Raw genomic sequence first — 27,607 nt, forward strand, 5'->3', positions numbered from 1 at the left:
AATGATGATGGCTAATAGGAAATAGATCTAGCAAGGCAGACCGCGACACGGCACTGACTATGTACTGTAAAGTTATTTTAGAATTATAAGAGGTTTTTGGAATATTGAGAAGCTTTAATTCTCGTGACTAGTATAAGTCATAGTCTTGAGTGTTAAAGGAATACTTGTGGTGTGGATCTATTAAGCCAAGAAAGGCTACCAATGGCTTTTCCCACTCTGTGATGTTTAAAAATATAAATAGCAACTAAGTGGAGATAAAATATGATCATCATAAATAGCTATCGTATAAGTATCTCGCTTTCTCTACGTGTGTGTTTTTTTTCTATTTCCCTACTATCTACACTTGTCCTCCCCTTACTCTTCCACTTTCCTCGAGATATAGCACGGCCATCTATATTGCACTGGCGTAGAGTAGGATTCACAGTTCCCTGCAGTTCCATTCTGTAATAACTATTCATACTTCAGAGGCTATTGAAGAAAAAGTATTCAATTTCATCCACTACATATAAAGCAAAACATGAACGTAGAAAGATGCTTGATTCCTCATCGACTATCGACCTTCGTCTGCGAGGCCATCGCAGACACATTGCTGGTAGGAGACTCCTCTCCCACCGTCATCTTGGGCCCCTTGAACCATTTCCTTGCAAAGAGAGCATAGTACAGCAGTGCGCCGCCCCAGAGCGCGCCGTTGATCACGATCGTGTAGTTCATGTCCTTGGCTGCATCCACATCTGTCAGCAGCTGTACCCATACGACAGAATTTGAATGGAGGAGATATGATATGTCGACTTACGCGACGGATCCGGCCCCGTCGTCGGAAACATAGACAGCACAATCGCAAAAACGAGATACACAATCGCCGTCACAGCAATCGGCCTGCTCAGCCAGCGACCGGTGTAGAACTCACCCGGCCGGAACTTGCCCTGCTTCTCGCCCCACATCAACCGACAAAAGATGGGCATGCCCCAGGCGAGGTCGTTGCCCGCCACGGCGAGCGAGAACAGTGCGTTCGATGCCGCGTCGTTGATCAGGCAGAGCAGGCCCAGGATCACGGACATGGTGACCACGCCCCAGATCATTCGCACCGGTTGGTAGCGGATGCGTTTGCTGACGTGCCGCAAGAAGCGTGAGAAGGGCAGGGCGCCGTCGCGAGAGAAAGCCCAGCTTTGGCGGGAGGCAGCGATGACCTAGTCAGTCAGTACAGATGACAGGAAAGAAAGGGAATCAGGAGGAAATGAATTATTACTGACCAAGCTCAGTCCCATGAAGAACTGCACGACCGCAACGACAGCCATGAAGCCAAGGGCACCATGTTTGCCGAGAGAGTCGTAGTATATCTGTTCAGGTTAGACAGCAGCAAACAACGAGAACAGCGACTGGAAATACCTGAGCCATCGGCTGCCCAAACGAAGTACCGAGAATATTGCCGATCTTCGTATCCATCACCGCTGCAATCACCGTCAGCGAAACCCATCCCAGCACACCGCACATCCCACTGGACCAGACGATGCCCAACGGCACCGCGCGCGAGGCATGTGTCGCCTCCTCGCTCATGTGCACACACGAGTCGAATGCGCCAATCGTCCAGATGGGCGAGAGCCAGGCGAGCATGAACGCCCAGCCGGTGGGCCAGGAGGTGAGGTTCTCGACGTCCCCGAAGACGTAACTGCCGGAGTTGATCGGGACGTGGTTGACATTGTTGCCGATTGGGAGGGCAATGACCGTCGCGATGACGAGCCCGACGTTGAGAAATATGCACATAGCCTGGATCTTGGGCATGATGCGTCCGAAAAACGTCGCGATGAGGCCGTGGGTCGCGACGCAGGCGACGTACGTGCCGTAGACAACTGGCCGGGAGGCAGTCCAGGTGCCGTCGCGAGCTAGCGAGATGACAGAGAGCAGCATCAAGGCGAAGCTATCTACGCCAAGTTAGATCTCAGATTCACCTACATAGCGATGCTGAACGCACAATCAACCGAGCAAACCCCTCCAACCAAGCCGATCGTATTGCTGTATCCAACCACGAAACTCAGCGGATTCCTCCATTTCTCAGACGCGAAGTAATGCGTCCAGAAGTAGAGGCCGCCTGCAGTCGGCATTGCAGACGCCAGATCGGCCTGCAGGCAGAGCACATTATTAGTCCACCGTTGAAAATGCAGTCAAGAGGTATTTACCATAGCCAGACCAACGATGGTGATGAAGATACTCGCAAGAAGCCAGCCTAAACCGTAGTAAATACTAAGATAAACTGATATCAGAATGTGTGTACATACCCTGTCAGCAGTAACCATCAGTATACGACAAGAATTTCACCAGTACGTGTCTATTTGATACATGAGAGCATACCCAAACCATCCCCACCGGCCCCGCAGGCAGCGAAAAGGTCAGCGTCGACGCAATCGACGGCAGCAGGCCCATGATGCTGAACGCGATGGCGAAGATCTCGAGGGTGGAGTAGTGGCGGCGCAGCTCTTGTTTGTAGCCCAGCATCGCTAGCAGATCCATTAGCATCTATCACTACGTGTATCTATGGGGGTTGGGATTCTGGTTAGTATTCGAACCTAGCATCTCTGAATCGCCTGCTCTGATGGCGTCGTCATGGCTGTTGCGCTCGTCCATTGTACCTGGGACTGGAGTCGCAGCGGGAGCCTTGTCGGCTGTCATGGTTACAGCTTGACCGTGTTTCTCTGGGTCCATGGTGAATGCCAATTCAGTAGAGAAGAAAGATGGAGAGGAGAGATCAATTGACGGACAGTGAGGTCAAGTCGCTGAATGGAAAGGGGAAAAGAAAATCCAAGATTAGTAGCACAGAACAAGAAGAGCATGCGTGGGCATACCTTACTTTAGCATGTGCCGCAGTGAATTACATATATGTAAGAAAGTAAGCATGCATGCATGCTTGCATTGTAGCACGCAGCCCGGAATTATCGCCATACCCTCGACGGCTAGCCACAGGGACCGAGCGACGGAAACAAAGAAATGATAAGATACCAAGGCTGTGCAATGACACTCTGATAAGAACACGGGCAAACACGAGCAAGTCTCAGCCACTGAATGATAATATTCCGCAACTGGCGATGGTTGCGTATTAGACTAGCTTATCAAGGTGATCGTTTCCCCGATCGGCAGCTGGCAGTTATCCTGTCTGTGCTATCGCGTCGCGTCTGGGGTAATTGTTTACTTATCTGTCACCCCCACCAAACTACTCCGTAGACGATGTAAGATGCTGATAAGCTGTCGATGCACGATAGCGCCGAAGGAAATTGATTGGATGGAATTTATCGAGTTTGAAGCTGATGTCATCGTGTTGGTGGACTACATAATAGGATTGGACGATTATAAATATCGGCTCAAATTTTCTACGCTCTACCAGAAGGGAGAATTTGTTCCCGTACGAAAGCAAATTCTAAAATTTATATATCTAGAGAATAAATATGGAATGATAGGATGTCTAAAGGCCATTACGATGCAGATTGTCAGTCTGCTCGATGCATGGATATTATCGACCCTCGCTAGTTAATCAATCTTTAGGGAAAAGTGTTTACTCTCTTCGATCTAGCTATCCAGAAAAATGCCATCTGCTTCGTCAAAGGCGCAGCTCTGCATGCTGCCACTAGTTTTATTAAACTATATTATCATTTCCCCTGGATATGAAACTGGATATTCCGTAGCAAGTATCGATGAAAGCAGAAGCTCTCATATTCTATGCCCTGCTCTGCTCTTACACCGGTTCTACCTCACATAATGCTGAAGGCTATATGCTTCGTTCAGTTGGGCTCGCCTGCCGGAGGCGTAGTCTGCGTTGGCGACGCCAGCGGTGATTCTGAATGCTGCTTCGCATGAGCAACGTCATTCGCATGGCCATTGCTGGAATTGACAGCCGTCAGCTCGGACATGTTGCGCGTGTGACGCGGGCCTTGCTGGAGGTTCTCGCCTGGAGTCGACTGCGACGCTGAACGCTCTTTCTCCATCTGCGCCTCGAGCTCGTTGTAGTCCTGGCCCGGATTGCACGTCTGATATCGCAGCTGGTTCAGTAGGTAGAAGAACGCAGAGGCCAGAAGCGAGCCCAGCAGCGGTCCGACGAAGTAGATCCAGAAATACCCCGGGAAGTGGTGGTTGACCACGGCAGGACCGAGCGAGCGAGCGAAGTTGAGCGAGCCGCCGGTGTAGTAGATACCTAGACACATCAGTGATGGAACTTGAAATCGTCTGTTCTTCGGTTGCGTCTATCTTACCAGCCAGCTCAGTGACAAAGAATGAAAGACCAATTCCCACCGGCGCCAAAAAGGTCGCCTTGTGCTTGACAGCCGCCAGCATGATCACCACGAAAACCAGCTGTGTCGTCAGGAACATCTCGATGAACAGCCCCCTCGAGATGGAGGTTCCTCCACCGAGGGTGGTCTCGACATTGAGGGAGCCAGGGAAGAGACATGACACGACACCGGCAGCGGCCAGGCCACCCAGGATCTGGGCGATGAACACCAGCACACTGCGCAGCAGCGGCAGTCCTCCAACCAGGTAGAGAGCCAGAGTCACCTGGAGTCATTCAAGTTAATCCTTTCCCCGTTTTGCCTAGATAAACCAGGCGATTGACATACCGACGGATTGAACAGGCCACCCGTCACGCGATAGAAAGCCCACACATTGACTGTCAGCGAGAAGCCAAAGGACAGCGAGGCATACAGCAGCGCCGCTGGATTGGGATCAGCGCCTTCGGGCGGCTTAGGCGTATTGGCGATCTGCGTGCCAGCAAAGGACCAGAAGAGGAAGAGGAAGGTGCCGACGAACTCGCCCAGCATGGCGACGATATTGTTGCGAGTCGTATCAGCCAGGTTAAGCATTGGAAGCTGCATCTGGCTGCGCTGGCGGCTGACGGACGCCAGCTGGTCCGACGAGGACCCTGAGCGGGCCTGGCTGCGGAGATGCATGATGATGATCGAATATTGTCTCTGGATGGAATGATTGATCCCTTCCTCGTCTGGAAAAATACCGAGACAAGCAGATGAGACAAACTTACTTCAGGGGGCGAGACCTTCTATAAATTATTCGCCATGATCCTGATTGTATCGACCAGACGTCATGACTAGACGTTGACTTTGCGATACTGGCATAGTGGAACTGTTTACTGCAGGGTCTAGCCCAGCGAGAAGTATTTCTCGATGTAACGTAAGGAGCCATTCAGCCCAGATTAACAACAAGCAGGTCAAATTAGTGCCGAAACGAAAGGATAGAGTTTGAGTGAGTGCAAAGGCTGTAGCTCTCGCTAGTAGGTATGTAGAGCTCCTTGCCTGTGAAGGGAGGTCGTGCAAGAAGAAGCAAGCTCGGTTCTCCGCAAAAAATATGACAGTCTTTAGGACCCACTGTCTCTAAACGCGCTCGTCGACCAACGCATAGAATTTTTTTATTGGCATTTCCAACAAATATCATGCCATGTATAGATGTTGTCATTCGCTGCAATAGGTGGTCTCTGCGGAATTAGCGGCGGCTGAATATTTCCGAAATATATATATACTACCTGAGGTAAGGTAGGGAACTTTATGCTCAAACCAAGCTTATCCAATTTCTGCAGGGTGCTTTGACCAGGACCAAGACTGTCAGGTAAAATAAGCTTATGGATATGAGTTACTGCCTCGCTGGTTGGTTGCGTGGTGCTGCAGCTGGCGTGAGTATTTCCGCAAACGGAAATCCTCAGCTGTCACTGTCCACGTCCAACTTTAAGATCTAGCGTAACCTATCACATTGCTTAAAAAATAAAAAAGAGAAAAAAAATTAAAAAATAAAAAAAAATTGCTACTACTTGGCACCTCATTCGTGTAACTTACGGGGTAGTATCGCTACCTGAATGGCAGTCATGACGTCCTTCATGTGGCCGAGACCCCTTAACGAGACGACGCATATAGACTACACCCTCCATGACAGACGAGAAAAAAGACCAAAAATGACGAAATTACGTTGTAAATTGTAGAAACATTAGGGCCAAAAAAAAGAGAGATAAAAAAGGCCAAAGGAAGGGAGAATAGTCAAAGACGAGGGCAAGAGAAATGTCAGCAGCTTGAGAGATGCGGATTGAAAGGACGTACCAAACATCACCTCGGATTTGTACTATACATACGTCGCTAACTCGCATACGCATTCTGGCGAGCTCATCGATGCCGGTCCAGACGCGCAATCACCAACTGGAATTCCATATACGGCAATGCCAAGCTCTTCCCACGTATCCCACGCTTTGGGTGTGCAAATCTCAGACTGGGGCTGACTTGTATTCTAGAGAACTACTAATTCGTTATTCGAAGATGAAAGTATAATGGTGCAAGTGAATACTCGTCCACGGTGTTGTGTGAGAGCTCAACAATGCTCTAGCATTCGAATGACTTTCTCTGTCAGAGAATCCACGAAGCAGACTTACTCAATCATATAGATATTAAATGGTTGGGCATAGCCCTACTGTGGTAAAATGACTAACATACTGCTATCGACTGCCTCGTCGAGTATACGCAGGTGGAGGTGGTCTTGCCTTTAACATACGAATCCCGCTTCATCGAGATACAGGAATTTTAAACTGGGATGAGGACTGCTTCTAGGGAGTGCTTATTATTTTTACTCTATAAATCTTGCGCCAAATTCGAGCCCTGTGAGAGGTCATGACTGTAACGATGCCAGTCTTGAACAGTCAGGGGCACTATATTTTCTCACATCCCTATGAGGAGCGAGCATAGGCGGTATGACTACCAGGAGCATATCTGGGCTCATACCAACCGAAGAGCGTAGCGATTGCAAACTGCCGTTGCCGAACTGCAGCTTGCCTTAAAGAGCTTCTCTATGTAACAGGAGCCTGTTTACCTATTTCCACTGCACAGAAGTAACGAAGAAAAGAATAGGACCAATAAACACACTTTATCAATAGTCCCTTCTAGATTCACTTGCTGCTGATCTGAGAAAGCGAACCAGATGCAGTTGAACGGCGGTTTCCGAGCGCTGTCATCAGCAATACTTCTTAAACTTTCGTACGGCGTGCCAACATAACTGCTTCCAAGAAAACAGATATGGAATACGGAATTATCCATGTAGCTAGACTGGCTAAGAACTGCTTTGTCTACTCAGGAGAACTATGCCAGAAAGTGAGATAATTCTGCAGGATTCCGTAAGACCTAGCGGATAGGCGCAGTAGAAACCCGAGCTGCAACTGCATCATTCCTGCAGCATCTACAGAAGTGGACGGGTGGTAGAGAAACGAAAGGAATGTCTTGGAGATGGATAATGCCAGGAAGATACATCTGAAAATCCGACATAGGTACGTCTTTCTAGACGAGGAGATTTGTCGGAAGTTCCCTATCAACTCTCTGTACAGGAGGCAGCATTCCCTGCAGCATCCTGGCCACTGCCGTATTTAATTCACTACTCTTCGGAACTCTCCGCGAGATCATTCACCTGTATGGTAATTTCTGACTCTATTCGATGATAGGATCGCTTAATCTCGCTTAGCTAGGTTGCTGGCATTCACTGCCTTCCTCCTGCCACGGCTGGCTACCAAGAAAGGAATATAAAGAAGCACAACTCCCACCATCCCACACCTCAAAAATTTTCTTCTTCTTTTCTCACACGTCGCTATATAGCCTGCTCTATCCTTTTTCTTGTCTGGAGGAACTATAATATTTCTAATATAGCTTATCATACTACATATTTCTTAGGGGTCTGCCCTCTCGTCCATCTGTCTCTTTAAAAATAAAACTTTTGATGAGTAGCAACATCGTGCTGCCTTCAAGAAACCCCATCATTATTCCAACTTGCCTGAAATCGGCAGAAACGGACCACATACTTGGACTGGAGTGGCCGGGCCGATGCACACTGCGGGCATTTACGCTGCACTAATAAGTAGGTGTCGAGTTCCTCTGAATTCTCTCGTCTTCCTGTCCCTTTCATAGTGCATAACTGAATTATCCAGATATCCCTCATTGCAGACGGTGTGTCCCCCCTGGGACAGCAGCTACATGATCATGTCGCTGTGGGGGAGCACTGGCAGAATGCCGACGGAAAGCGTCGCCTGTACCAACTGATACGGCAGCATCCACTTAGGGCGTCCGAGAATGGGGTGCTTGAATTCATAAGCATAATCAATATGCCAGAGGTGAGCTACTATTCTCCTTTCTCTCTCACCCTCAAGGAATATCCTGCTGACTAGGACCTTGCAAAATCAAAGAGGAATCCCTGAGGACATCATGCACTTCAATGGTGCTTTTTCATGCTCCATGTTCCCATGAGTTTGTCCGAAAGGGCATGATCAACCAGAAGCAACTTGGCTCGTGAAGGACTTGCCATGCCTGACAACCGTTGGGATCGACTTTTCCTTGCTCTCTCACGCTTGGCCAAGTGGGCCAGCGTGTCGAATCTCATTTTCTTGCTGAGCAGGACAGCTAGTGCTCGGGGGATCATCAGCACAAGCATCTACTTACTCATCTTGACTGGGTATGATGCGCAATATTATTATCTGCAGGCAGACATGGACAACCTGAAGATGGTGTATCCAACCAGCAGTATCGGCGGCGTTTTGGTTCAGAAGATCGACGGTTTCCAGGGCGGAGAAACGCCCTTTGTGAAGCTGTCGGATTCCTGTCTACATATCGTGATGGAGACATTACCAGTCAACGTTCGATCCGAACGCTGGCCTGCCGATATAGCCAAGCAGGGATACATTGGGCGGTATGCTTACTCTTCAAATTTCCCCCTTAAAGACCTTTTTATTAATACGACCATAACCTTCCAGGTCTTCTCAGTCTCCCAGGACCAAAACGAAATTTACTTGGCCTTCTCGACGGTTGATCGCCACTACGGCAAATACTTGGACAATGGGGGCAGGACTGAACGCTTTCTCGAAGTTCACCACTCTGGTCCATGGAAGATAAAGAACGCGGATCATACTTGAGAAGATCTAGGATAGTGAGCCAGTTACGACCACTTAGCCTCAGTACCGATGTTTATCGACGATCCAAGAACGGGAGTGCCTCTGTGACGATCTACGGGGGATCTCCATTAAATCTCAAACATCCTTTCGGCACATTGGAGATAACTTAAACGCGTCTGGTAGGTTTTTGATAAAAAATGAATCGTCTCATGCAGGGCCCAGGGGAAGCACCTATCCGACCCCAGGCTGATGGAAGGGTCCTTCGACCACCGCGCACAAGTGTTATGATATGAAGTCCCTTATACAGGAGGGGACACGCAATGTCAGAAACCATGGCTGGATCTGAATTGCTACGCAACGTCCATCTCTATCACGATACTGGAAATGTGCGGGCCTTACAAAGGAACGGGCCAGCAATGTTGGCAATGTCCAACAGAGACTTGTAAGTCGAACCACTTGGAGAGATTTATACTTCCCACTCTGACATGAATCACAAGGGGTATGGTATAGTCTATGCCAGGAGGACGGAAATCTCCAACACCTTTGTGAGAGCATCTCAAAATGCAATTGATGGGATATCGCACAAACAGAAGCAGAGGAACAGGACATACCGGAGATATCTTGAGGCATAGGCGATTCTTTAGCAGTTCCAGTCCTCAGTGTCGCTCCTGGCGGCAGCAGCATTTCTACCTTTGAAGAACCACCTGCCGGAGAATGACCTCTTTCCTCAGCTTCGCCAGGCTTCCGCGCGTTTACCGCAATAAGATCAACGCATAAAACATGTTTTCATATTGATGTTCTGTCAATTTAACCATTCAGGTTGACATGACCTAGGTCAAATTGCAGAAATGAGGTTATGTTCTATTACGTTCTGGTAATACATACAAACTGATTGCATTTCTGTGCCCCAGCCTTATGACAATTAGTGAGACTGGGCCCAGCAAGTTCCCCCCCCCCTCTGCCTCCGGTGAGTTCGCAAGGACAGAGTGGGTGGCAGAGCTAACGCGCGAGCAGATGGCTGTTGTCTCCCCACCCGAGCCTGGTGTGTTGCTGCCAGCCCCCATGCCTGTCCATGTAGCGGCCTCAGGAATAAGTGATCAGAATGGAACATGGGTCTTGTGAGGGCCAAAGTGCGTTCGCAGCTAACAGGAGGTAGCCACCCGTGCTGTGCCAAGTCAGTCTGCATGCCTACTCCCCTATATCATAGCTGGCAGGTATACTCTCTTTGCAAGAGGAGAACGAGAACTGCTGCAACTACATTGTCAAGGGGATGAGTTGACCATCTGTCATTGAGCACATCATCACCTTATATAACTGTTTCTTTTGCAATTCGCACCCAACATCTCTGCAGTGTTGTTCAAGCCATGTTCTTGATGATTGCGTTCCCTGGAATGGATGAAGGACTTGGGCATGGTAAGTGTCTTAAAGCCCTATTGCTTATGCACAGCACCTTATAGCATATACTTAATGATCAATCATCAAACCAGCTCCTACAATGAGAGCACTCGTGAACAAAGAGACTACAAAGATATACGAGAACTTGTTGAAAACCATCTGCCGCCTTCGCCTTCTGATGTCTCTTCCAGGACTGCCCACGTGAAAGGACATTAGCAATCATGGATCCCAAAATCGAACAAAATTTTACGTTCCAGGGATGTCACATTCTGGATTGGGGATCGACGTCATGGTTAGTGATCACATTAATATCTACATCAACAGGCTGTCGGGTAAGCCGAATGCAGCAGCTACTAGAGCTCCATCCCAAGCGAGCATTGCTAATACTTCATTGAATTGGTGCAAGTGACACCGAATAATTCCTGTCCGGAAACAATGAGTTCTGCCTATTCTCTTCGCAGGTTGTTTGTTTGAATGTTCGCAGTGTCTTCCTCATCATTTGTGAGTTTCATCGACATGCTCGCAAGAGTTCCATATACCATGCTCTATGTTCGCAGTGTTACTGAATGTTCGCGAGTCGAATGACAATGGCGTCCCGGCACCGGCCGGCCCCCTGCATGCGCCCGCGACCAATTCTCCTGTGGCTGCCGCCCCGCCTATGTTTCAAGAATGCAGAGACGCGCTCATGATCCCAATGAAGGAGACTGAAAGATGCTGTCGTAGCACCGGATGACGATAACCTGGCAGATAGCCAGCATTTGGATGGGGACGAGATACACTGAGAGCGCGAGGTCTGGCACGGAAGGCGACTCCCATGAAGCTATCGTCAAGCACTCTTTTTACGAATCGCGGGCAGATTCTCTCAGCGGCCGCAAAGGCGCTGCCGTCAGACTCGGCTGCAACGAGAACGCTGGTCACTCTGCCGACGAACGGTGAGCCGACGCCACAGCAAGGACGATATAGAAACCAAGTGGGCCGCAACCCTAACTGGGAAGCGGTCCTGGCCCAGGCAGTGGGAAATGAGAACGCAGCGTCGTTCATCCTTGTCCGAATCATCTGAGTGGAATTCCAGGAATAGAGGTTGTCCCAGCAAACCAAGCACGGGAACAAATACTGGAGCGAAAGTCGGACGAAGAAAGAATATGTTGACCAACATGATCGCCCTCGCCATCGAAGACAATATTCGCCGCATCATGACTAAGGGCTCCCATGGGAAGAATATGATTTGAGCACTGCAACAAGACATTTGCTTGCAGGAAAAGAAACAGCTTCTCTCACACCCGCTCCCACAGTTCCCGTACATTTACTCCTGGGCTAATCCCCTGCTACAACAGGGCTAGTATGTCTTTCTATTGGGGAAGGGCAAAAATCCTCATGAAGGATCTCTGCGATGTTGGTAACTTTGTCAATGCCGCTATCCAAAATCACGGTTAATTCAACGCCCGGGAAGGTACTCATATGCTCTTACTATGTCCCTTCTGCTGGGAGTAATACGCACCGATGCATTATTCTGTCTTCGCAGTTTATCTGACTGCAGGCTCTGGGGAGTATCCTCAGCCTAGGCCCGACGTCCATTGTGTGCTGTCTTCACGTGCTTCCCCTGAACTGATTGCTGAGTCGGCTGCGCCCTACTAGCGATACATCATTGCGCCGGTTGGCTTTATCTTTGCCCATGCTGTGGAACTGGTTGCTGGCGAAGCATCCACCTTTAACAAAGAAAATGATGATCTCTCCAATTTCTGGCAGCAAGACCTCTTCGCTATTACCACACGGATGCGTGCCTCAAGGACCCATGGCTGACCGACTGATCGCACCCAGAGATAATGGCCACGACGTTCGGGTTAGCATCGGTCCACCAAATCAATACGAGGATACTTATCCAGACACGAGTATCCAAACGGTAGTTGGAGAGGTTGAAGCATGGCACTGTTGGATGCTCCTTGGATTGCGGACTTGACGAAAGCACATTCTAGAGTATACTTATATCGGAAACGGTTCTCACTTCCTTCTCCCCAATGCTGATATGTCTACCAGAGCAAATTACGAACACGTTGAACCATTGCAGTTATCGCTATGGTTTCATGGTTAAGTCTCTCAGGCATACAACCAACACTCAACCTTATCACTCACATATGGAGGTGCTTATATCCAATTCTCTCTGAACTGCATGCGCAACATCGATCAAACAAATCCAGCATTGCTTCACAGAATGGGAGGGGATTATGCCTCGGCAAAGATTCCGACTATGAAGAAGACTATCTCAAACAGCCTCATTCGAAACTTGCAAAAGCATACAGGGCATAGGACCGAGACTCTGGTTCTAATCTGCAGTTACTCTGTGATTAGCACCGGATCGAAGCTGCAGAAGCTATGCTGCAATGCTCGCCATATTGACAATTCGATGTCAATCCCCCCTACCGAGCAGGCTAATGGCCGCATCCGACGTCTGGGACAAATGCACATCGTCGAAAACTGCAACGAGACGGTCCTGTGCAGAAGCCGCCGAGGCTGACAGTACTCGCTGAGAGTTGACAGTGTCTCAAAGCCTGGATATCCCAGTGGTGATAAGCCAATTCCAACTGTACGTCTTCTGATTTGGGAGGATTTCGGTGGCTCCTTCAGCACCATTCAAGGACGAAATCCAAAGTCTCCTGTCATCAGATAGCATTCCAATTGAGGTAGTCAACCCTTTGAAGTGTTTCCAACTTTCTATTTCTGCAGAGACTATCCAAACCACCGCCAGTCCACACGCCGCAGGCCCAATCACAGATAGACCTTTTCGGTGGCCACAAAGGCGCAACGATATCCCTACTGAATTGCGTCGATCTGGAAAATTTTGCGACTCTTTTGGAGCAAGGAGCAGGTAGATGCATGGTATCAAGCCATCTTCACCCGCACCACAGAAGTCGTGGACAATTTGATCTGCCTTGCTCCTCATGCTGATAAGTATCATAAATGGGTACACTCTACACTTCAGCCAATTATATACAAAAAGTGGAAGGTGAAGAATGACATTCTAGGCAGCAGAATGATGCAATCCTTCCACACTGACTTACGCCGTGAACTAGGGCCGATTCCTGAATCTAGAGCTGACGACCTTTGGGAGCGTATTGTTCGCGAGTACGGAATGTTGCTAGCAAAGAATGGGTCGGCGAGGTCGTCATACCTAGTTTAGACACATCGACATCAATGTGCCTGAAACCATTGAGACAGGGCAAAGGCTCAACATTGCACTGTACAATGGTCGTTGTCTTCGGATGACGAAAGCCCTAGCGACTCTACAAGTATTCCCGGGCACACATCAACACCTTTCTGCAAGCTTCCTCGCCAATAGATATGGCCTAATTATAAAAACCGGGCCTTTTCTTGTCATCCACAATTTCCTGTGACATTGTGGCGTTTTTGGGGGGATCACTCATCTTGCTCCAGATACGATCCCTACGAAGTCTGCGTTGCTGGGAGCAGATAATGTTCTCATGATCTATTCGTTCAATCGCGATATGAACATGGATTACGGACCCGGATTCACCGGTAAATACCGAGTCCATGGTCCTTGCACAGGGAAAATCGTTATTCGACTACTGAGGATCAAGCTGAGAGGGATCCAAATGATCCAACTCATCTCATGCCAGATTTACAATCTATGTTCCATATCACACCAGTTATCTTCCCCAACATGGTAGATGCAGAAGAGAAGCTTGACCAAGTACTACAGCAACCCTGTTCCTGTGCTGTGACTCGTTCTTCTCGTTCTCGTTCTCATCTACAAGTTTTCGATATAGTGCTTATGCATATCCTTCAAATGACCCACCGGAAGTGGGCTACGTGATCAGGCCCAAAGATCATATCAATACAAGATATGCGGACCTGAACGTCTATTACCATACCGCAGCCCACGGCAACATGCACTTCCTTCTTGTGCAATGCAAGAGGCCGGCATATGAGAATCAGGAATGGATGTAGAAAGACGCATATCTACCCACGACCGCGAAACCTTACGTGAGCTATACTAAGTTGTCAGGGTCGTTCGAACGTTACAGCAGAGATTGAATTGTATGAAGCAAGGGTCTTGTCGTCTTATAAGGTCCTACAAGTGGCTGAATTGCGAGGGGGAGCTGGATGGAAGATAAGGGAGATGTTTGTGGAAACTCAGGGAATGGGAGTGGATAATGCAAAAAAAAGAGAGAGAAAAGGGGAAAAAAGATAAACAAGAAACAAAGTCCTTGAGGATTCCTTTCTTGTGGTGGAAGAATATGATGCACGAGGTAAGTACTATTTAGTTTTCCAGCTTCTCAATTTGCCACGGTACTAACAAATAGACATGGGCTGGTCAATTTCTCTTTCAGCCGGCAATCTTTTTAGTCCTCAGGTGGAAATCTCTCTCGCTGAGATGGATGTTGACAAATCCGAGACCGGCCTTCAAATGAAGCTCGAGGACAGCCACCTGCTGCTGACTGCGGGCTTTTTGCGCTGCATACAATACAGGGTTTTTTTTACGCCTTAGGCTTGAACTCCGAGGCCAGGGTGTGAGACGATTTGACGAAAAAGTGGAACGGAGATCATCGAATTTGCCGGATCAGTCCCTACGGGATCATGCGGGACGCCTTCAAAACCTGTCATCAAATCAGTACAGATTTATGAAGCTACAGACGAGTGCGTTCACGTCTATGAAGGTGTAGACGTTGAGGCAGTTAACAGCGTTGCCGAGGAGCTCGACCGCGGGGACCTGGTTCGGCGGGTGAGGGAGATACTGCCTCTCTCCTCCCACGGGACTGGTTCCAATTTGCTCAGTTTTCGGCCAGTGCAAAAAAAAAAGGCACGTTGTTGAAGTTGTCTACGCTTCGCGCTTCATTGGGGCAGCAAGAAAACCTGAGGAGAGCATGCTGCTTGTCGGAATGTCCAACGATTCTGTCTCATCGAATTCTTCGACATAAGCAATCAGCCAGCTGATGGCCAAGCGCTATGAACCGCCGAAATCCAAAGAATGGTTTGAAAAACAGGTTTCCATCAATTAACAGGAGAAGCAAGGAGATTGGCCGCATCAAGCATATTATCACCCTGGGGGCAGTGGCAAGCTGATGCAGTCTGGGAGTTGATACAGAGCAAGTGGATCGAGGCGAGGAATTCGGAAGGGAAGATTGGTGGGCTCTGGAATACAATTCTCAGCCACGACTTTCCCCCAGTTGCTGGCCGAGCAGGTCAGACAACATCATGACCAAAATCTCTACCATATCATCATCTAAACTACAGGTTTCATTGATATAGAGTGGGTCAGTACCTTACACAATCTATGTCTTCGTCTTTGAACTAACTTGATATATCCAGGAAACAGACCAGAGAGCTCCATGTGAGGAGTCCACTCTATTTTCCCTAAAATCTGGTGGGCGTCTCTTTTTGAGAAGCTGTTTGAGTCCATCAGTCGCAACTCTACATCTGAAGAGGGCATCAGCTTTACTGTGCTGCAAATACGGACATACGGAGCGATGGCTTGTCCTCACCCTACAAGGATAATACTAAGATTTTTGTCCAGTGATTCTTCTCAATATTTTTTCTCACCTGGTCCCGGATGCTGGAAGAGCTCTTTGGAGCACACTTATATTCTGGAGGCTCAAGATGGGATGGGTTGATAAGCAGTTTGCGAAGAACGAGAGTCTCTCCTGAGATCCAGCTAATTGTCAATGACTGAAACTGTATTTACCCAGCTGCGGAAGAGTAAGATTTTCCCACATATTAACTAACCGGTATCAAAGCTAACATGGCATTGAGTGACAGTGACTCGAGGTGCTGTGTCTCGACGAACCCGAACATTCTTTTCCAAGAACCATCTGACATTATATCTCTTGCTTTCGGCAGAGCAACAAGACGCGTCACGAAATTCCCAGGCCATCAGGATGCTTATTAATAGTGACAACAAAAGCTTCTTTGCTCGTTTGTTACACCTGGCAAGGATTTCTATTCTCACCACCCAGGAACATGACCCCTGCAAGAAGCTGTTACATTATATGCGGGAATTTAACAATTCGGCTTCGAGGACGCTTTTGTTGACAAAGCTGGTACGACGTCAAAGTTAGACGCAACTATTAATCCTGTGTCTCATTCTGGTGTCAGGGTCCAAAATTGAACGACATATTGTCACTACCTTAACCTGCTCGGACCAAATCATCCATTGGATGGAATGCAAAGAAATGCACTGGATTCTTCACCGAGCACATTGTCAAATCGCACAACATGCCGGACTCCTAAGCAAAATCACTGCGCAACATCTCTCCATACCTTGTAGGCGATTTTGAGACATGATTGACCTTACTAATAAGAGCATCGCACACAGCTAACAAGATATGTGACTACATCTTTTGGGCTATGTTGCGCCATCCTTGACACAATCTGAATGCGCTTACTGCCCACATCGGAATCTGCAAGAGATATTTGCCTCCAGTACCCTTGTATATCGGCCAATTCACGTGAACAAGCTTACTTCATTTGGCTCGAGAAAGTCCCTCGGCGGATATCATGCAGATGACGTAGACGGTGTAGAAGGCGGTGTGTGTTTGTGCCGGCAGAATTTCTCGATATCTTCCCTCACCCACTACGCCTCGATAGCTTCCTTCTTCTCTTTTCTTCTCCAGCTTCGGATCTTCGTTAGATAGCTGCCAAATGAACTGATTTCACTTGTTTGAGCCGTCACAGTTCTACCCAAGTGAAACTTATTGTTGGCAATTCCACATTCCTCAACCTTCTGTGGAACCTGATTTTCAACACTGCTCCAGTGAATCCCGCCACTCCTTTGCTCAGAGGGTTTATAATCCCTCGCCAAGACTTGGGGGCATTTATCCGGCAGTATTTCAGGATATATTGCGAATACATGTACCGACATCTATTCAAGAGGTTCCCTGCCGGCTCTCCTTTCTTTTCGTCCGGTCTTTGTTACGGTGAGAGCATCTGCCCTTCGATATTTCCTGTTGGGCATATCCTGATCATCCCATTTGTTGAAGGAGAACGACTGTCAATGTTATGGCGTGACCTTGATTATAGGGAGAGAAAGCGTATGGCTTTGCTTGGGATAGGAGAGTTGCCTGTACAGCTGATCGTTCGACTTCCGCTAACCGACGTCCCTCCAGCTCTATATCTGGGGCATGTTCGTTGTTCTTTCGTGGTGTCATAGGCAGTTGTTCACTTGTCTGGGGATGATGGGGTTGGAAGAACAGCTTTGGCATCTGGCGAAGATAAAGATTGACAGAGACACTTCTGAAGCCGGGGTGTTCGATCCTGATTCATGGATATGGAAAATTGGAAGCTTTACGAAGCCTAGGGAGACTGAATGGCGAGATGAGGTCATTGGACTGTGCTTCTGTTGCCTATACACTCTATTGCTTACACCAGAATGTAAGCAGCGTATCGACAAGCTGGTTAGAGATTTCGGAAACTCCGAAGGCAAAGCCAGGCAGGGTCAAGATGACTCTGAAGACGAAGAATACTTCGAGGAAGATTCACTGTCAGATGAAGAGCTATACAGGACGATCAAGCAAGCTGTTGAGGTAGATGATTGGGTAGGACCAATTAAGGCTCATATTGAGCTCTGGGAGAGAGGGCAGAAACGGGGAACTATGTTAGAAAGTTGTCTGGCCTGTGGAATAATTTGATTTATGAAGCTCTTCTGGCTGACAATTGTAGTAGGTGATACCTCAAAGCACTAATTCCGTGTCTCCTGTGCTCAAGGCAACTGATTTGGTACCGCCCGAATGCTGGCATGACTTTTCCAGCTTCGATCCTTCTCGTCAAGCGCGACTAGCATCTTTCCTTGCACAATATCAGAGGTGCTCCTGTAGCCAAGACATCATATTGCATATTGCCATCATGTGCGTTCACTCCGACTTCACACATCTCCTTATGAACTTCTTCGGATACACGGTATCGACTATATCAAAGTGGCCACCTACAAAACGTAGCTCTGGTGTAAGTATTTTCCTTAATCTTCTATCCTTTTTTCCCTGTTGGTCAGAGGACCAGTTGGGAAGGCTCCCATGAGACTCTCTTAGGCCACCAAGTCACTCAGTCAAACTATATTGTAGTTCCCTACTGGATTGCTTGCAAGATGCTGCGGGTTACCGAATTGGTCGTCATGATACTTGAGTACCTAAAGCTCAATAAAGTTGCACAGTTTGGACGAGTTTTTGAGCCACTGCTATCCCCCTCCATGCAGCAAGAGATTGTGTATTGCTCTCATCCTCTTTGCCACTTTCCTGTGACTTACTCATAGGCCAGGCCACTGATCGCTGAGGGCTACCACATCTTCCTACTCAGAAAAGGAGCAAAGATCCTGATGGAGGACCTCCAAGACTTCAGCAATTGTTGTCCTCCTAAGTTTGGAAAACCGGGTTTCAACAACTTCCATCCCATTTGAGTGTCAGCGCTCTCTTGAACCACTATAGCAGGCACGCATATTACCCAAGGCGGTCATGCTGCCCTTCCCGATGTCCAGGCTCGCTACCACTGGCCGCCTCTCCCCAAGCCTGTGACCATCGGAGACACTCTAGTCAATAGACATCCATGAATTCGGCTCTCATTGGCAAGTCTTGGATGATGATGGCTGTCACATTGTCTTACATGAATGTGATGCAAATGTCGACCATATCTCAGGCTACCTTGCACGCCCTCCTAAAGGCTTTATACCACCACAAGCCAGAATTGGTTTTGTTGATTCAACAATGCTGGTAATCTCGACGATCTTGGAAGATTTCTTTCGGCGGGGAAGAAGAAACTTGCCTTCTATAGAGCTTGGCCATATCTGCCCCAGACTGAGGTGAACCTGTATTCGTTTCTTACTCGATGAGATATGCATGATATTCTGCAGGGTTGTTTCTTGATGCTTTTGGTATATGCTTACTCTGCGGGATTATATTTATATTATGACAATCTCAACGACGTCTAAAAATTTAAAAAATAAATAGCATGAAACTTGGCTTCTGGTTTCTTTTCTATCGATCAGTTTCGAATAGTCCAGCACATTTGTCAGCAAGCATGAATTTAACCCGATTACCCACTCGTCCCACTTTTTGGTTTGGTTGATATGACGACAGCATTATATTCTCCGGAGGGGCACCCATCAACGGGATATATTCTCTGCTGACATTTCTTTTCTATAGTCACTAGAAATATTTAATTCATAGTATAATATATATCCATGCCAGGCTCCAAGCTGGGCATCTTCCCCGCCGCGGGCGGCCTGGGCGGCAGCACGATCAAGCATCTGCTGCCGCGCATCCCCGCCGCCAATCTCGTCCTCATCGCCCGCTATCCCGACAAGCTGGCTGCCGAGAGCGCAGCCGGCGCTGTCGTGCGCAGAGCCGACTACGACGACGAGGCCTCGCTGCAGCGTGTGTTTGACGGCATTGGCGCGCTGTTTTTGATCTCGTACGCGTCCTGCGAGTATGAGCATCGCGCGGAGGTAAGCAGATAACATATTCAGAGATAATATTGACGAAAGGCTGACTTTTTTTCAGGCTCACCGACGCGCTATCGACGCCGCCCTTCGCAGCGGCGTCAAGCACATCTTCTACTCCTCGCTCGCCTTCGCCGGAAACCTGACGAAAGAGACTGTCGCCCTGGTCATGCGGGCCCACCTCGCGACGGAGGCCTATCTCGAAGAGCTCGCTCGTCAGCGACGGGACTTCACCTACACCGCGATCCGCGAGGGGCTGTACCACGAGTCGTTCCCCATCTACACGGCCTTCTTCGACCCGCTGAACCCCGTCGACGAGATCAAGATCCCGCATGATGGCTCTGGACCCGGAGTTGCGTGGGCCAAGCGCGAGGAGCTCGGCGAGGCGACGGCCAAGCTGATTGCGCAGTACGCGACGAATCCGCAGGCCTTCCCGTACATGAACAAGACAATCCTGCTGTCCGGACCCAAGGTGTTGACGCTGAAGGAAGTGGTCGACATTCTGGGCCGGCTCATCGGCAAGCAGGTGCGTATCAAGCAGGTGTCGGTGGACGAGTACGCCGCGCAGCCGCAGATTGCGCCGCGTCTCACGTATCACGGCGTCAACCTGGCCAAGGAGTGGGCGACGGCGTGGGATGCCATCCGCCGCGGCGAGTGTGCGGTTGTGACGCCGCATCTGCGTGAGATATTGGGTCGAGAGCCGGAGGATTTTGAGACGACGGTGCGCCGGCTGATTGGGGGATAAGACAGTATCTGTTGGACTCAAGTATAGATATCATTTAGCATTCAAACTCTGCAAGTTCAGCATGAGCTCAAGAGACGAGTTTCAGTCTGTGATACCAATGCAATAAATACACTTCTTGACATAATGAAGTGAAGGCAGTGACTGTAGTTGGATGGTAACTGTACGTGAGAAATTATACCTAGTAAGAATAACAAACTGTAGTACTAAGAGAGACTGTAGGACTCGCTATCAGATATAATGCGATTCACCTATATTACAGGATTGTTTTTTTTTTTAGAGGAAAAAGGAAAGTCATCTTCTTTAAATAAGACTTTCTATCCTCAAGTCTGTCTCGTTTGCTCGATTTCTATTCGTGAGTAGTCTAAGAGAATATACATATATATTGGGAATCAGCTAGGCTATTCTGTCAATACGATGAGCTACGGTTGATAAATCAGCCTCCGGAGTAGCCATTTATTTTCTTGCATGGATGTCATGGTTATTCAACTGTGCTCCCTATATTATATATATGCTAAAACCGGGTACTGCGAAGCGTACATAGGTCCATGTTTACACGCGACTTTCTTCCAACTCAGCTTCTGACAGGTTGTATGCAGCATACGTATTCAACAATGAAGACCGTATTCCTGCCGATTTTCCGTGTATACTTGCTATTACTCCATACTGTTGTCCCCGCATACCCCGCTCGCCAGCTGATCGACGGTGTTTCTACCCCGGACAGGTACTGATCAGATCCAATCAGAACGCATGCTAGTCAGATTTATTCATTTCTGGCATAAGCATACAGGATAAGCACAGCTGGAATGTCTAGTTCCAGCTCTAATGGCTTAATTTTCCACCAATTTTTGGCAGTACTCTATTGACTCTGCTCGATATATATATATACAGATCAACGGACTATCTGTCTTAGTTTTGCAGTTTACTGAGAATAAAGGTGTAGGATATTTTTTTCTGGCAAGATGCTCCTCCCACCCATTGCTGTGTTATTTGCAACGCGCGCGCTGGCAGACACCGTCACCCTTCCTGTCGCCGTATCGCCTCCAGCGTCAGCAAGCACTCCGGTTCCGGGAGACTTTCAGTCGTTTTCGATCGAATTCGCGTTTTTCCCTGATTTTGCTGGTAGGACCTGTTTGAGGCTGCTTGGTGAATATTATATAATTTCGATTTTATAGGAAACTATTCCCATCCCAACCATCTGACGAATACTCTTCTGGCCAATCTGCGGAATTTTACTGGTGCAGAGCAGATTATTCGTATTGGCGGGAATACACAGTAGGAATCTTCTTTCCTTTTTTTTTTGAATTTATTTATTCATTTTTATTTTTATCTTTTATTTTTTTATTTTTTTGTTGCTGACCTGCAGATTGCCAGAGACCACGTCGTCTACATCGCCTCCCAGAAACAAGGCATCATGAACACCTGGGACTACACGTACAACCTCGACCAGCCCAAAAACAGCACCATCGGCCCCGCCTTCTGGGAATCGCTGAACGTCCTGCAAGACACAAAGTACATCTTCGGGCTGAACTTCTACAAAAACGACTCGGACTTCCTCGCCAACCTGCAGTACGAGGTCAATCAGACCCTGCTCCGGCTGCCCAGTGACAGACTGCATCTGTTCGAGCTGGGCAATGAGAACGATTACGGTGCGAATTCGGGGTTTCGTCCGCGTAACTGGACGCAGTTCGATTATGTCGATGAGTGGATTTTCCGGACTCGTCACGTCCAGACGCCCCAGCGCAGTCTGCGCTTCTTTGCGCCGTCGTTCTGCTGCTTCAATATCACAGCTCCGACGTTCTTCTCGCCCTGGACCGTGTGGAATGAGTCGTATCGATATGACCGCGATGGGTGGATCGAGGAAGTGTCTCAGCATGGGTATATATACTAGCTTCAATAATTTGAGGTTTTAAATGTCTTCGTCGTAGCTAATTCTTACTTTATAGGTATATCTCGTCGACGTCGAGAAATCCAACTCTGCAAGGTGCGTCTAACTGTCTACTCTGCTAGTACAGCTGACAGTCTCAGGAACATTGATGAACCATACCTCTGTCGTCCAAGCCGTCCAGCCACACGTCGAGCTGAACATCTTCCACCAGCAGCACGGACGACGGTACACAATCGGCGAGACGAACAGCGTCTCGGGACAGGGCTCGCACGGGGTATCCGACGTGTTTGGCTCTGCGTTGTGGCTGGTCGATTACTGTCTGTACATCGCGTCGCAGGTGCGACTCCTTACCATCGTGGCTCAGTTATTCTGACTTGGTATACTGACTGCCTAGAACATCACGAGAATCCACCTCCACCAAGGCACGCTACCGATACGGCATCCTGGCTGCCCATCCCCGTCAACGGCACAGGGCCGCTCGTCAAGCCGCCGTACTATGGCAACATCTTCGTGGCGAAATTCCTAGGCTGGTCAGGCCCGCAGATCAGCAACATTGACTTAGGCAGCGACTACTACTCGGCATACGCGGCGTACGAGGGAGGAAAGCTGGCCCGCCTGGCGATTCTGAATCTGCACCAGTACGACCCCGGCATGAACGGGACGCAGCGGCCACAGACGAGCTTCGTCCTTCCCAACCTGCCAGATTTTACAGCAGCAAAGGTTGAGGTCCTCACGGCGCCGGGCGCATCGTCCAACTCGTCCATCACCGTCGCCGGTCTGAGCTACGATTACCAGCTGGGTCAGGGGCGGGGTGTCCAGGTGGCCGCGACGGGGACCACCATCGAGTCGCGGAATGGGTCGTTTACTGTCGATGTGGCGGCGTCGGAGGCGGTTATTGTGTCGTTTCTACAGTAGATAGTAGCGTACTTCGACATTGGCATGGTAATACAATGCAGAATATAACTCAGTTGTTAGGTGAGATGCTGTCCTCATATCTCGCCAGTATTCTACATATGCCATTGTCTGTATTCTTCTATATACGCCATTGTCTTCTATACATAGCACTACCGGTTAATATTTTTTGGTAACTGTACTGTACCGTATTACTTTATCGCGCAGTAGTCGATGCTACAGTTCTTCTATGTATTCCCCGTATTATCGAATGAAAGTAGCTTGAAGAAAGCAAAAAAGCAAATATAGCAATTTTCTCTCTCTCTCTCTTCTTTTTTTTAAATAAAAAAAGAAAAAGAATGAATTCTACTAGGTAAGAGATTAATTCCTGTGTAACAGCCACCCACGTATTTCTGTAGAGTACACTACATACCTTTATTCTAAGTAGTACCAGGACATGCACATATCCTCTAAGGACATTAAGTCCTCGTCTCACCGTACAGCAAATATACGAGCTTCAGCTATGATAATACGAATCTCGTATTCCAGGGTCCACGGCTGACATGCGCCACCCGTACTGCGTGTAAGCACTCTATCCATTTATAAATACGAAGTTACATTGATAAAATACGATAGGCATAGGCCAGAGATCCAGTACCACTATCTACCTATCACCGTATATACATACCTAGGTAATGAGACAGCAAAAGCATAAGCCAGAGGAGGACAGAGTAGTGTATGATATTTACAGAGTAAAGTCCCTCGTGGAGAAATATGGCAATTCAGAGAAAGGACATAGTAGTGAGGTGGTTAAGGGCGAGCTTTATCGCCATCCGGGGGCCAAACTCGTATTGCTCGACCCCGCAAGTCTTGGATTCTCGTCCGTGCGGTGGATCCGATGAGGTTATTTATGGCAATAAACGGCCCCCGCAAGCAGTCAAACTGAGGCACAGCAGTCAAAATATTATCATGACTGGCAGTCTGTACTCGTGACAGGTTACTTTATTATTCGTTGTTTGTCTGCAGGAGGTGTTATTGCTGCATGTGTCGGCTGTTAGCAGAATCCTCGAGATTGCGATCTCCACTGTATCCCGTTTCTAGAACGGTGGCAGTGGGGCGATGGAACCTCGTTCTCTCCTCGCCATATCTGTATGGAGTCATGGAGTACAGACAGAGTCGGATTGAGACCAATCAGCAGTTCTATATGCTGCTCTCTTATCTTTGAGTTCTGATTCAGCTGACTTGTCTGTCTACTCCGTATTTCTGTGGAGCTGCTTGTTAATATCGTCTCGCCAAGTCGCACCAGAAGATCGAGAGATCGACAGAGTAACAGACAGTTCAGGCTTCAGCCCCTGCCCATCACGCCAAGGATCCTCATGGCGCACGATGACACGCCGTTAGTCGTCCGTGCGGAGGAGTATTTAGAGTGAGCCTGCTCCAGCCATCTCCATCGACCGTCTCTCACCACACACCCCTCCACCACCATGATTCTCTCCAGCCTGCTGTCGCTGGCGGCTCTGTCGCTGCTGGCCTCGTCTGCCGCCGGTGAGGTGCTCGAGAGGCTTCGCGCGACGCCGTCAGGCTGGCGATTCTCGCGCGCTGCCCGCGACGACCAGCCCATCCGCCTGCAGATCGCGCTGCAGCAGCACGACGTCGACGCCTTCGAGCAGGCCGTGCTCGACATGTCGACGCCTGGCCATCCGCGCTACGGCCGGCACTTCCAGTCGCACGACGAGATGAAGCGCCTGCTGCTGCCGTCCGACGAGGCCGTCGACGCTGTCGTCGCCTGGCTGCAGCGCGCCGGCGTCCGCGATATCGAGCAGGACGCCGACTGGATCAACTTCCGCACGACTGTCGGCGTCGCCAACAGACTGCTCGACACGCAGTTCGGCTGGTATGTCAGCGACGAGACGCATGTTCGCCGCCTGCGCACCCTCGAGTACTCCGTGCCCGACGAACTGGCCCAGCACATCTACATGATCCAGCCGACCACGCGCTTCGGCCACGTCCGCCCGGAGCGCAAGAACTCGCATCCCAAACCCCTGCCTGGAGAGGCCCATCGCGCGCTGAAGGCGGCTCGTCTGGGCGCGGGCTTCAACGAGTCGCTCGCCTGCCAGGAGATCGTCACGCCGTCGTGCCTCAAGAACCTCTACCACATCGGCAACTACTCTGCCAACCCGCACAGTGGCAGCAAGGTCGCCTTCGCGAGCTACCTGGACGAGTACGCGCGCTACGCCGACCTGGCCCTCTTCCAGGGCTATCTGGCGCCGTGGGCCCAGGGCCAGAACTTCTCCGTCGTGCAGTTCAACGGCGGCCGCAACGACCAGAACTCGTCCGCCGACAGCAGCGAGGCCAACCTCGACCTGCAGTACATCCTGAGCCTGAGCTCGCCGCTTCCTGTCACCGAGTACTCGACCGGCGGCCTGGGCTATCTTGTCCCGGACATCAACGAGCCCACCGCCGCCGACAACCAGAACGAGCCGTACCTGAACTTCCTGCAGGACATCCTCAAGCTGCCGCAGAAGGACCTGCCGCAGGTTATCTTGACCTCGTACGGCGAAGACGAGCAGGTAGGATGGCCGACTAGTTGACGAGCGATGTTTCCCTTGCTAACGACTGTCCACAGAGCGTTCCCGAACGCTACGCCCGCACCGTGTGCAACCTGTTTGCGCAGCTGGGCAGCCGCGGCGTGACGGTGCTTTTCTCGTCCGGCGACTCGGGCGTGGGCACAGGCTGCGTGTCCAACGACGGCAAGAACCAGACGCAATTCCTGCCGCAGTTCCCGGCGTCGTGTCCGTGGGTGACGTCCGTGGGCGCGACGCAGGGCCAGCAGGAGAGGGCAGCGACCTTCTCGTCCGGAGGCTTCTCGAACCTGTGGCCGCGGCCAGACTACCAGAAGGACGCTGTCGACGCGTATCTGGCCAAACTGGGCGACCAGTGGAAGGGTCTGTACAACGAGTCCGGCCGCGGATTCCCGGACGTCGCCGCGCAGGGCGTCAACTACGCCGTATACGACAAGGGCATGCTGACGATGCTGGAGGGCACGTCGGCCGCGTCGCCGACATTTGCGGCCATCGTGGCGCTGCTGAACGACGCCCGGCTGCGCGCGGGCCAGCCGGTACTGGGCTTCCTGAACCCGCTGATCTACAGCAAGGGCTACAAGGCGCTGAACGACATTACTCACGGCGGCAGCGACGGCTGCAATGGACAGAGCCGCTTCGGGGGCGGCACGCTCGAGGGCGGCGCCGTCATTCCGGGGGCGAGCTGGAACGCGACTGAGGGATGGGATCCGGTGACGGGGTACGGTACGCCGGATTTTGCGAAGCTGCTGAAGCTGGTGGTGCAGTCCAAAAGGTAGCCAAACAACTCGCAGTGGTGCTATTCGTGTAACATACCTTGTCTGCTTGTTGTTTTTCGTATATAGCTAGACGGATAGATTGAACTAGCATGTATCTATCTCACTAATACTAGAGTCAAGACCATGACTATGATAATCTAGGCCGTATCTCTGATAAATCTGGTGAGAGAGTCTACAGTACCTGCTTAGGGAGTTTCAGCATTGCATTTTAAATCAGTCGTACATACAGCAGGTAGTTTACTGCAAAATGTAAATATATCTTGTTTTCCCAAGCTGTCGACCAGACTGGACCGTTCTATAGGCAAAGATGCATCTTATGTTAGTATAAATACTTCAACCTTAGGTATACTTAACTTGTAACCAGAATATTCAGAATCAACAGCTCGTGGGAACGATATCGAACAAAACAGACGACTCGCCTATCCAATTCTATTTCAGTAGATGAGAGTAGTCCATATATATAAGTACGATACAAGAAACGAACACATTTAGTTTTAAACAACTGTATAAATAAATAAATCTTCCCTGCCTGTTATTTTTTTTTTAGAAAAAAAAAAATTCAACTGTACTGGCGAAAGCAGCTTCATTGATAAATGAATATTCTAATATTCTAATTATTAGACAGACCACGGCAAGAGTCATTAAATACTGACCATGAGAGGATTATATTATAGTAGTACTATCGAGGATACATTATACTTATTTTTTTATTCCGGATCGGGGCCTTCAAGAATATATCTCTGGATGGCCCAGTCGTGAACTGCCCAGAGAACTTGTACAGTCTCGGCATTTTAAATGGGCTTAACCAACAGGAATTGAAGTTGAAGGATGAGATATTAGATCAATTCGTGTTTTGCCAGGCGATTCGGGAAGCGGATGGGGTTCGGATTGCTCTTGATCAGCAACTGTCGTCGGCGACTGTCCGATACCGGATGAAACGGGGAGGTGAAATCACGGGCTTTGAACAGGTCACGAAGCCGTACTGCCTTCGATAC

The 27,607-nt window shown here is 49.3% G+C and overlaps 9 protein-coding genes across 9 annotated transcripts; 6 read left to right on the forward strand and 3 right to left on the reverse strand.

Moving 5' to 3' along the window:
* Positions 1-543: 543 nt before the first annotated feature.
* T310_9873 (GABA permease) lies at positions 544-2,697 on the reverse strand (the record flags this gene model as incomplete). The annotated part of the gene is made up of 8 exons (XM_013467685.1): positions 544-719; positions 794-1,187; positions 1,251-1,337; positions 1,387-1,919; positions 1,970-2,117; positions 2,175-2,221; positions 2,347-2,492; positions 2,522-2,697. 8 exons carry the CDS (start codon positions 2,695-2,697, stop codon positions 544-546), a joined length of 1,707 nt encoding a protein of 568 aa, XP_013323139.1.
* A 1,070-nt stretch (positions 2,698-3,767) lies between these two features.
* Positions 3,768-4,799, reverse strand: T310_9874 (Aquaporin; the record flags this gene model as incomplete). The annotated part of the gene is made up of 3 exons (XM_013467686.1): positions 3,768-4,177; positions 4,236-4,536; positions 4,599-4,799. The coding sequence occupies 3 exons, from the start codon at positions 4,797-4,799 to the stop codon at positions 3,768-3,770; spliced, it is 912 nt and encodes a 303-aa protein (XP_013323140.1).
* A 3,317-nt stretch (positions 4,800-8,116) lies between these two features.
* Positions 8,117-8,920, forward strand: T310_9875 (uncharacterized protein; the record flags this gene model as incomplete). Its single annotated transcript, XM_013467687.1, has 2 exons — positions 8,117-8,125; positions 8,492-8,920. The coding sequence occupies 2 exons, from the start codon at positions 8,117-8,119 to the stop codon at positions 8,918-8,920; spliced, it is 438 nt and encodes a 145-aa protein (XP_013323141.1).
* A 1,343-nt stretch (positions 8,921-10,263) lies between these two features.
* On the forward strand, positions 10,264-11,523 carry T310_9876 (uncharacterized protein; the record flags this gene model as incomplete). The annotated part of the gene is made up of 6 exons (XM_013467688.1): positions 10,264-10,312; positions 10,552-10,586; positions 10,756-10,795; positions 10,852-11,013; positions 11,046-11,226; positions 11,367-11,523. The coding sequence occupies 6 exons, from the start codon at positions 10,264-10,266 to the stop codon at positions 11,521-11,523; spliced, it is 624 nt and encodes a 207-aa protein (XP_013323142.1).
* A 3,271-nt stretch (positions 11,524-14,794) lies between these two features.
* T310_9877 (uncharacterized protein) lies at positions 14,795-16,126 on the reverse strand (the record flags this gene model as incomplete). Its single annotated transcript, XM_013467689.1, has 5 exons — positions 14,795-14,907; positions 15,578-15,727; positions 15,772-15,793; positions 15,851-15,976; positions 16,034-16,126. The coding sequence occupies 5 exons, from the start codon at positions 16,124-16,126 to the stop codon at positions 14,795-14,797; spliced, it is 504 nt and encodes a 167-aa protein (XP_013323143.1).
* A 1,355-nt stretch (positions 16,127-17,481) lies between these two features.
* T310_9878 (uncharacterized protein) lies at positions 17,482-18,417 on the forward strand (the record flags this gene model as incomplete). The annotated part of the gene is made up of 3 exons (XM_013467690.1): positions 17,482-17,841; positions 17,969-18,247; positions 18,364-18,417. The coding sequence occupies 3 exons, from the start codon at positions 17,482-17,484 to the stop codon at positions 18,415-18,417; spliced, it is 693 nt and encodes a 230-aa protein (XP_013323144.1).
* Positions 18,418-19,475: 1,058 nt separating this feature from the next.
* On the forward strand, positions 19,476-20,478 carry T310_9879 (uncharacterized protein; the record flags this gene model as incomplete). The annotated part of the gene is made up of 2 exons (XM_013467691.1): positions 19,476-19,739; positions 19,795-20,478. The coding sequence occupies 2 exons, from the start codon at positions 19,476-19,478 to the stop codon at positions 20,476-20,478; spliced, it is 948 nt and encodes a 315-aa protein (XP_013323145.1).
* A 959-nt stretch (positions 20,479-21,437) lies between these two features.
* Positions 21,438-23,278, forward strand: T310_9880 (Glycoside hydrolase family 79 protein; the record flags this gene model as incomplete). The annotated part of the gene is made up of 5 exons (XM_013467692.1): positions 21,438-21,597; positions 21,651-21,750; positions 21,850-22,353; positions 22,422-22,459; positions 22,491-23,278. 5 exons carry the CDS (start codon positions 21,438-21,440, stop codon positions 23,276-23,278), a joined length of 1,590 nt encoding a protein of 529 aa, XP_013323146.1.
* A 1,460-nt stretch (positions 23,279-24,738) lies between these two features.
* On the forward strand, positions 24,739-27,053 carry T310_9881 (Tripeptide aminopeptidase; the record flags this gene model as incomplete). Its single annotated transcript, XM_013467693.1, has 4 exons — positions 24,739-25,824; positions 25,881-26,559; positions 26,754-26,774; positions 26,977-27,053. 4 exons carry the CDS (start codon positions 24,739-24,741, stop codon positions 27,051-27,053), a joined length of 1,863 nt encoding a protein of 620 aa, XP_013323147.1.
* Positions 27,054-27,607: the final 554 nt, after the last annotated feature.

This window comes from Rasamsonia emersonii (genome assembly GCF_000968595.1).
Source record: "Rasamsonia emersonii CBS 393.64 chromosome Unknown ctg1118621762233, whole genome shotgun sequence".
In the NCBI taxonomy this organism is placed as follows: domain Eukaryota; kingdom Fungi; phylum Ascomycota; class Eurotiomycetes; order Eurotiales; family Trichocomaceae; genus Rasamsonia; species Rasamsonia emersonii.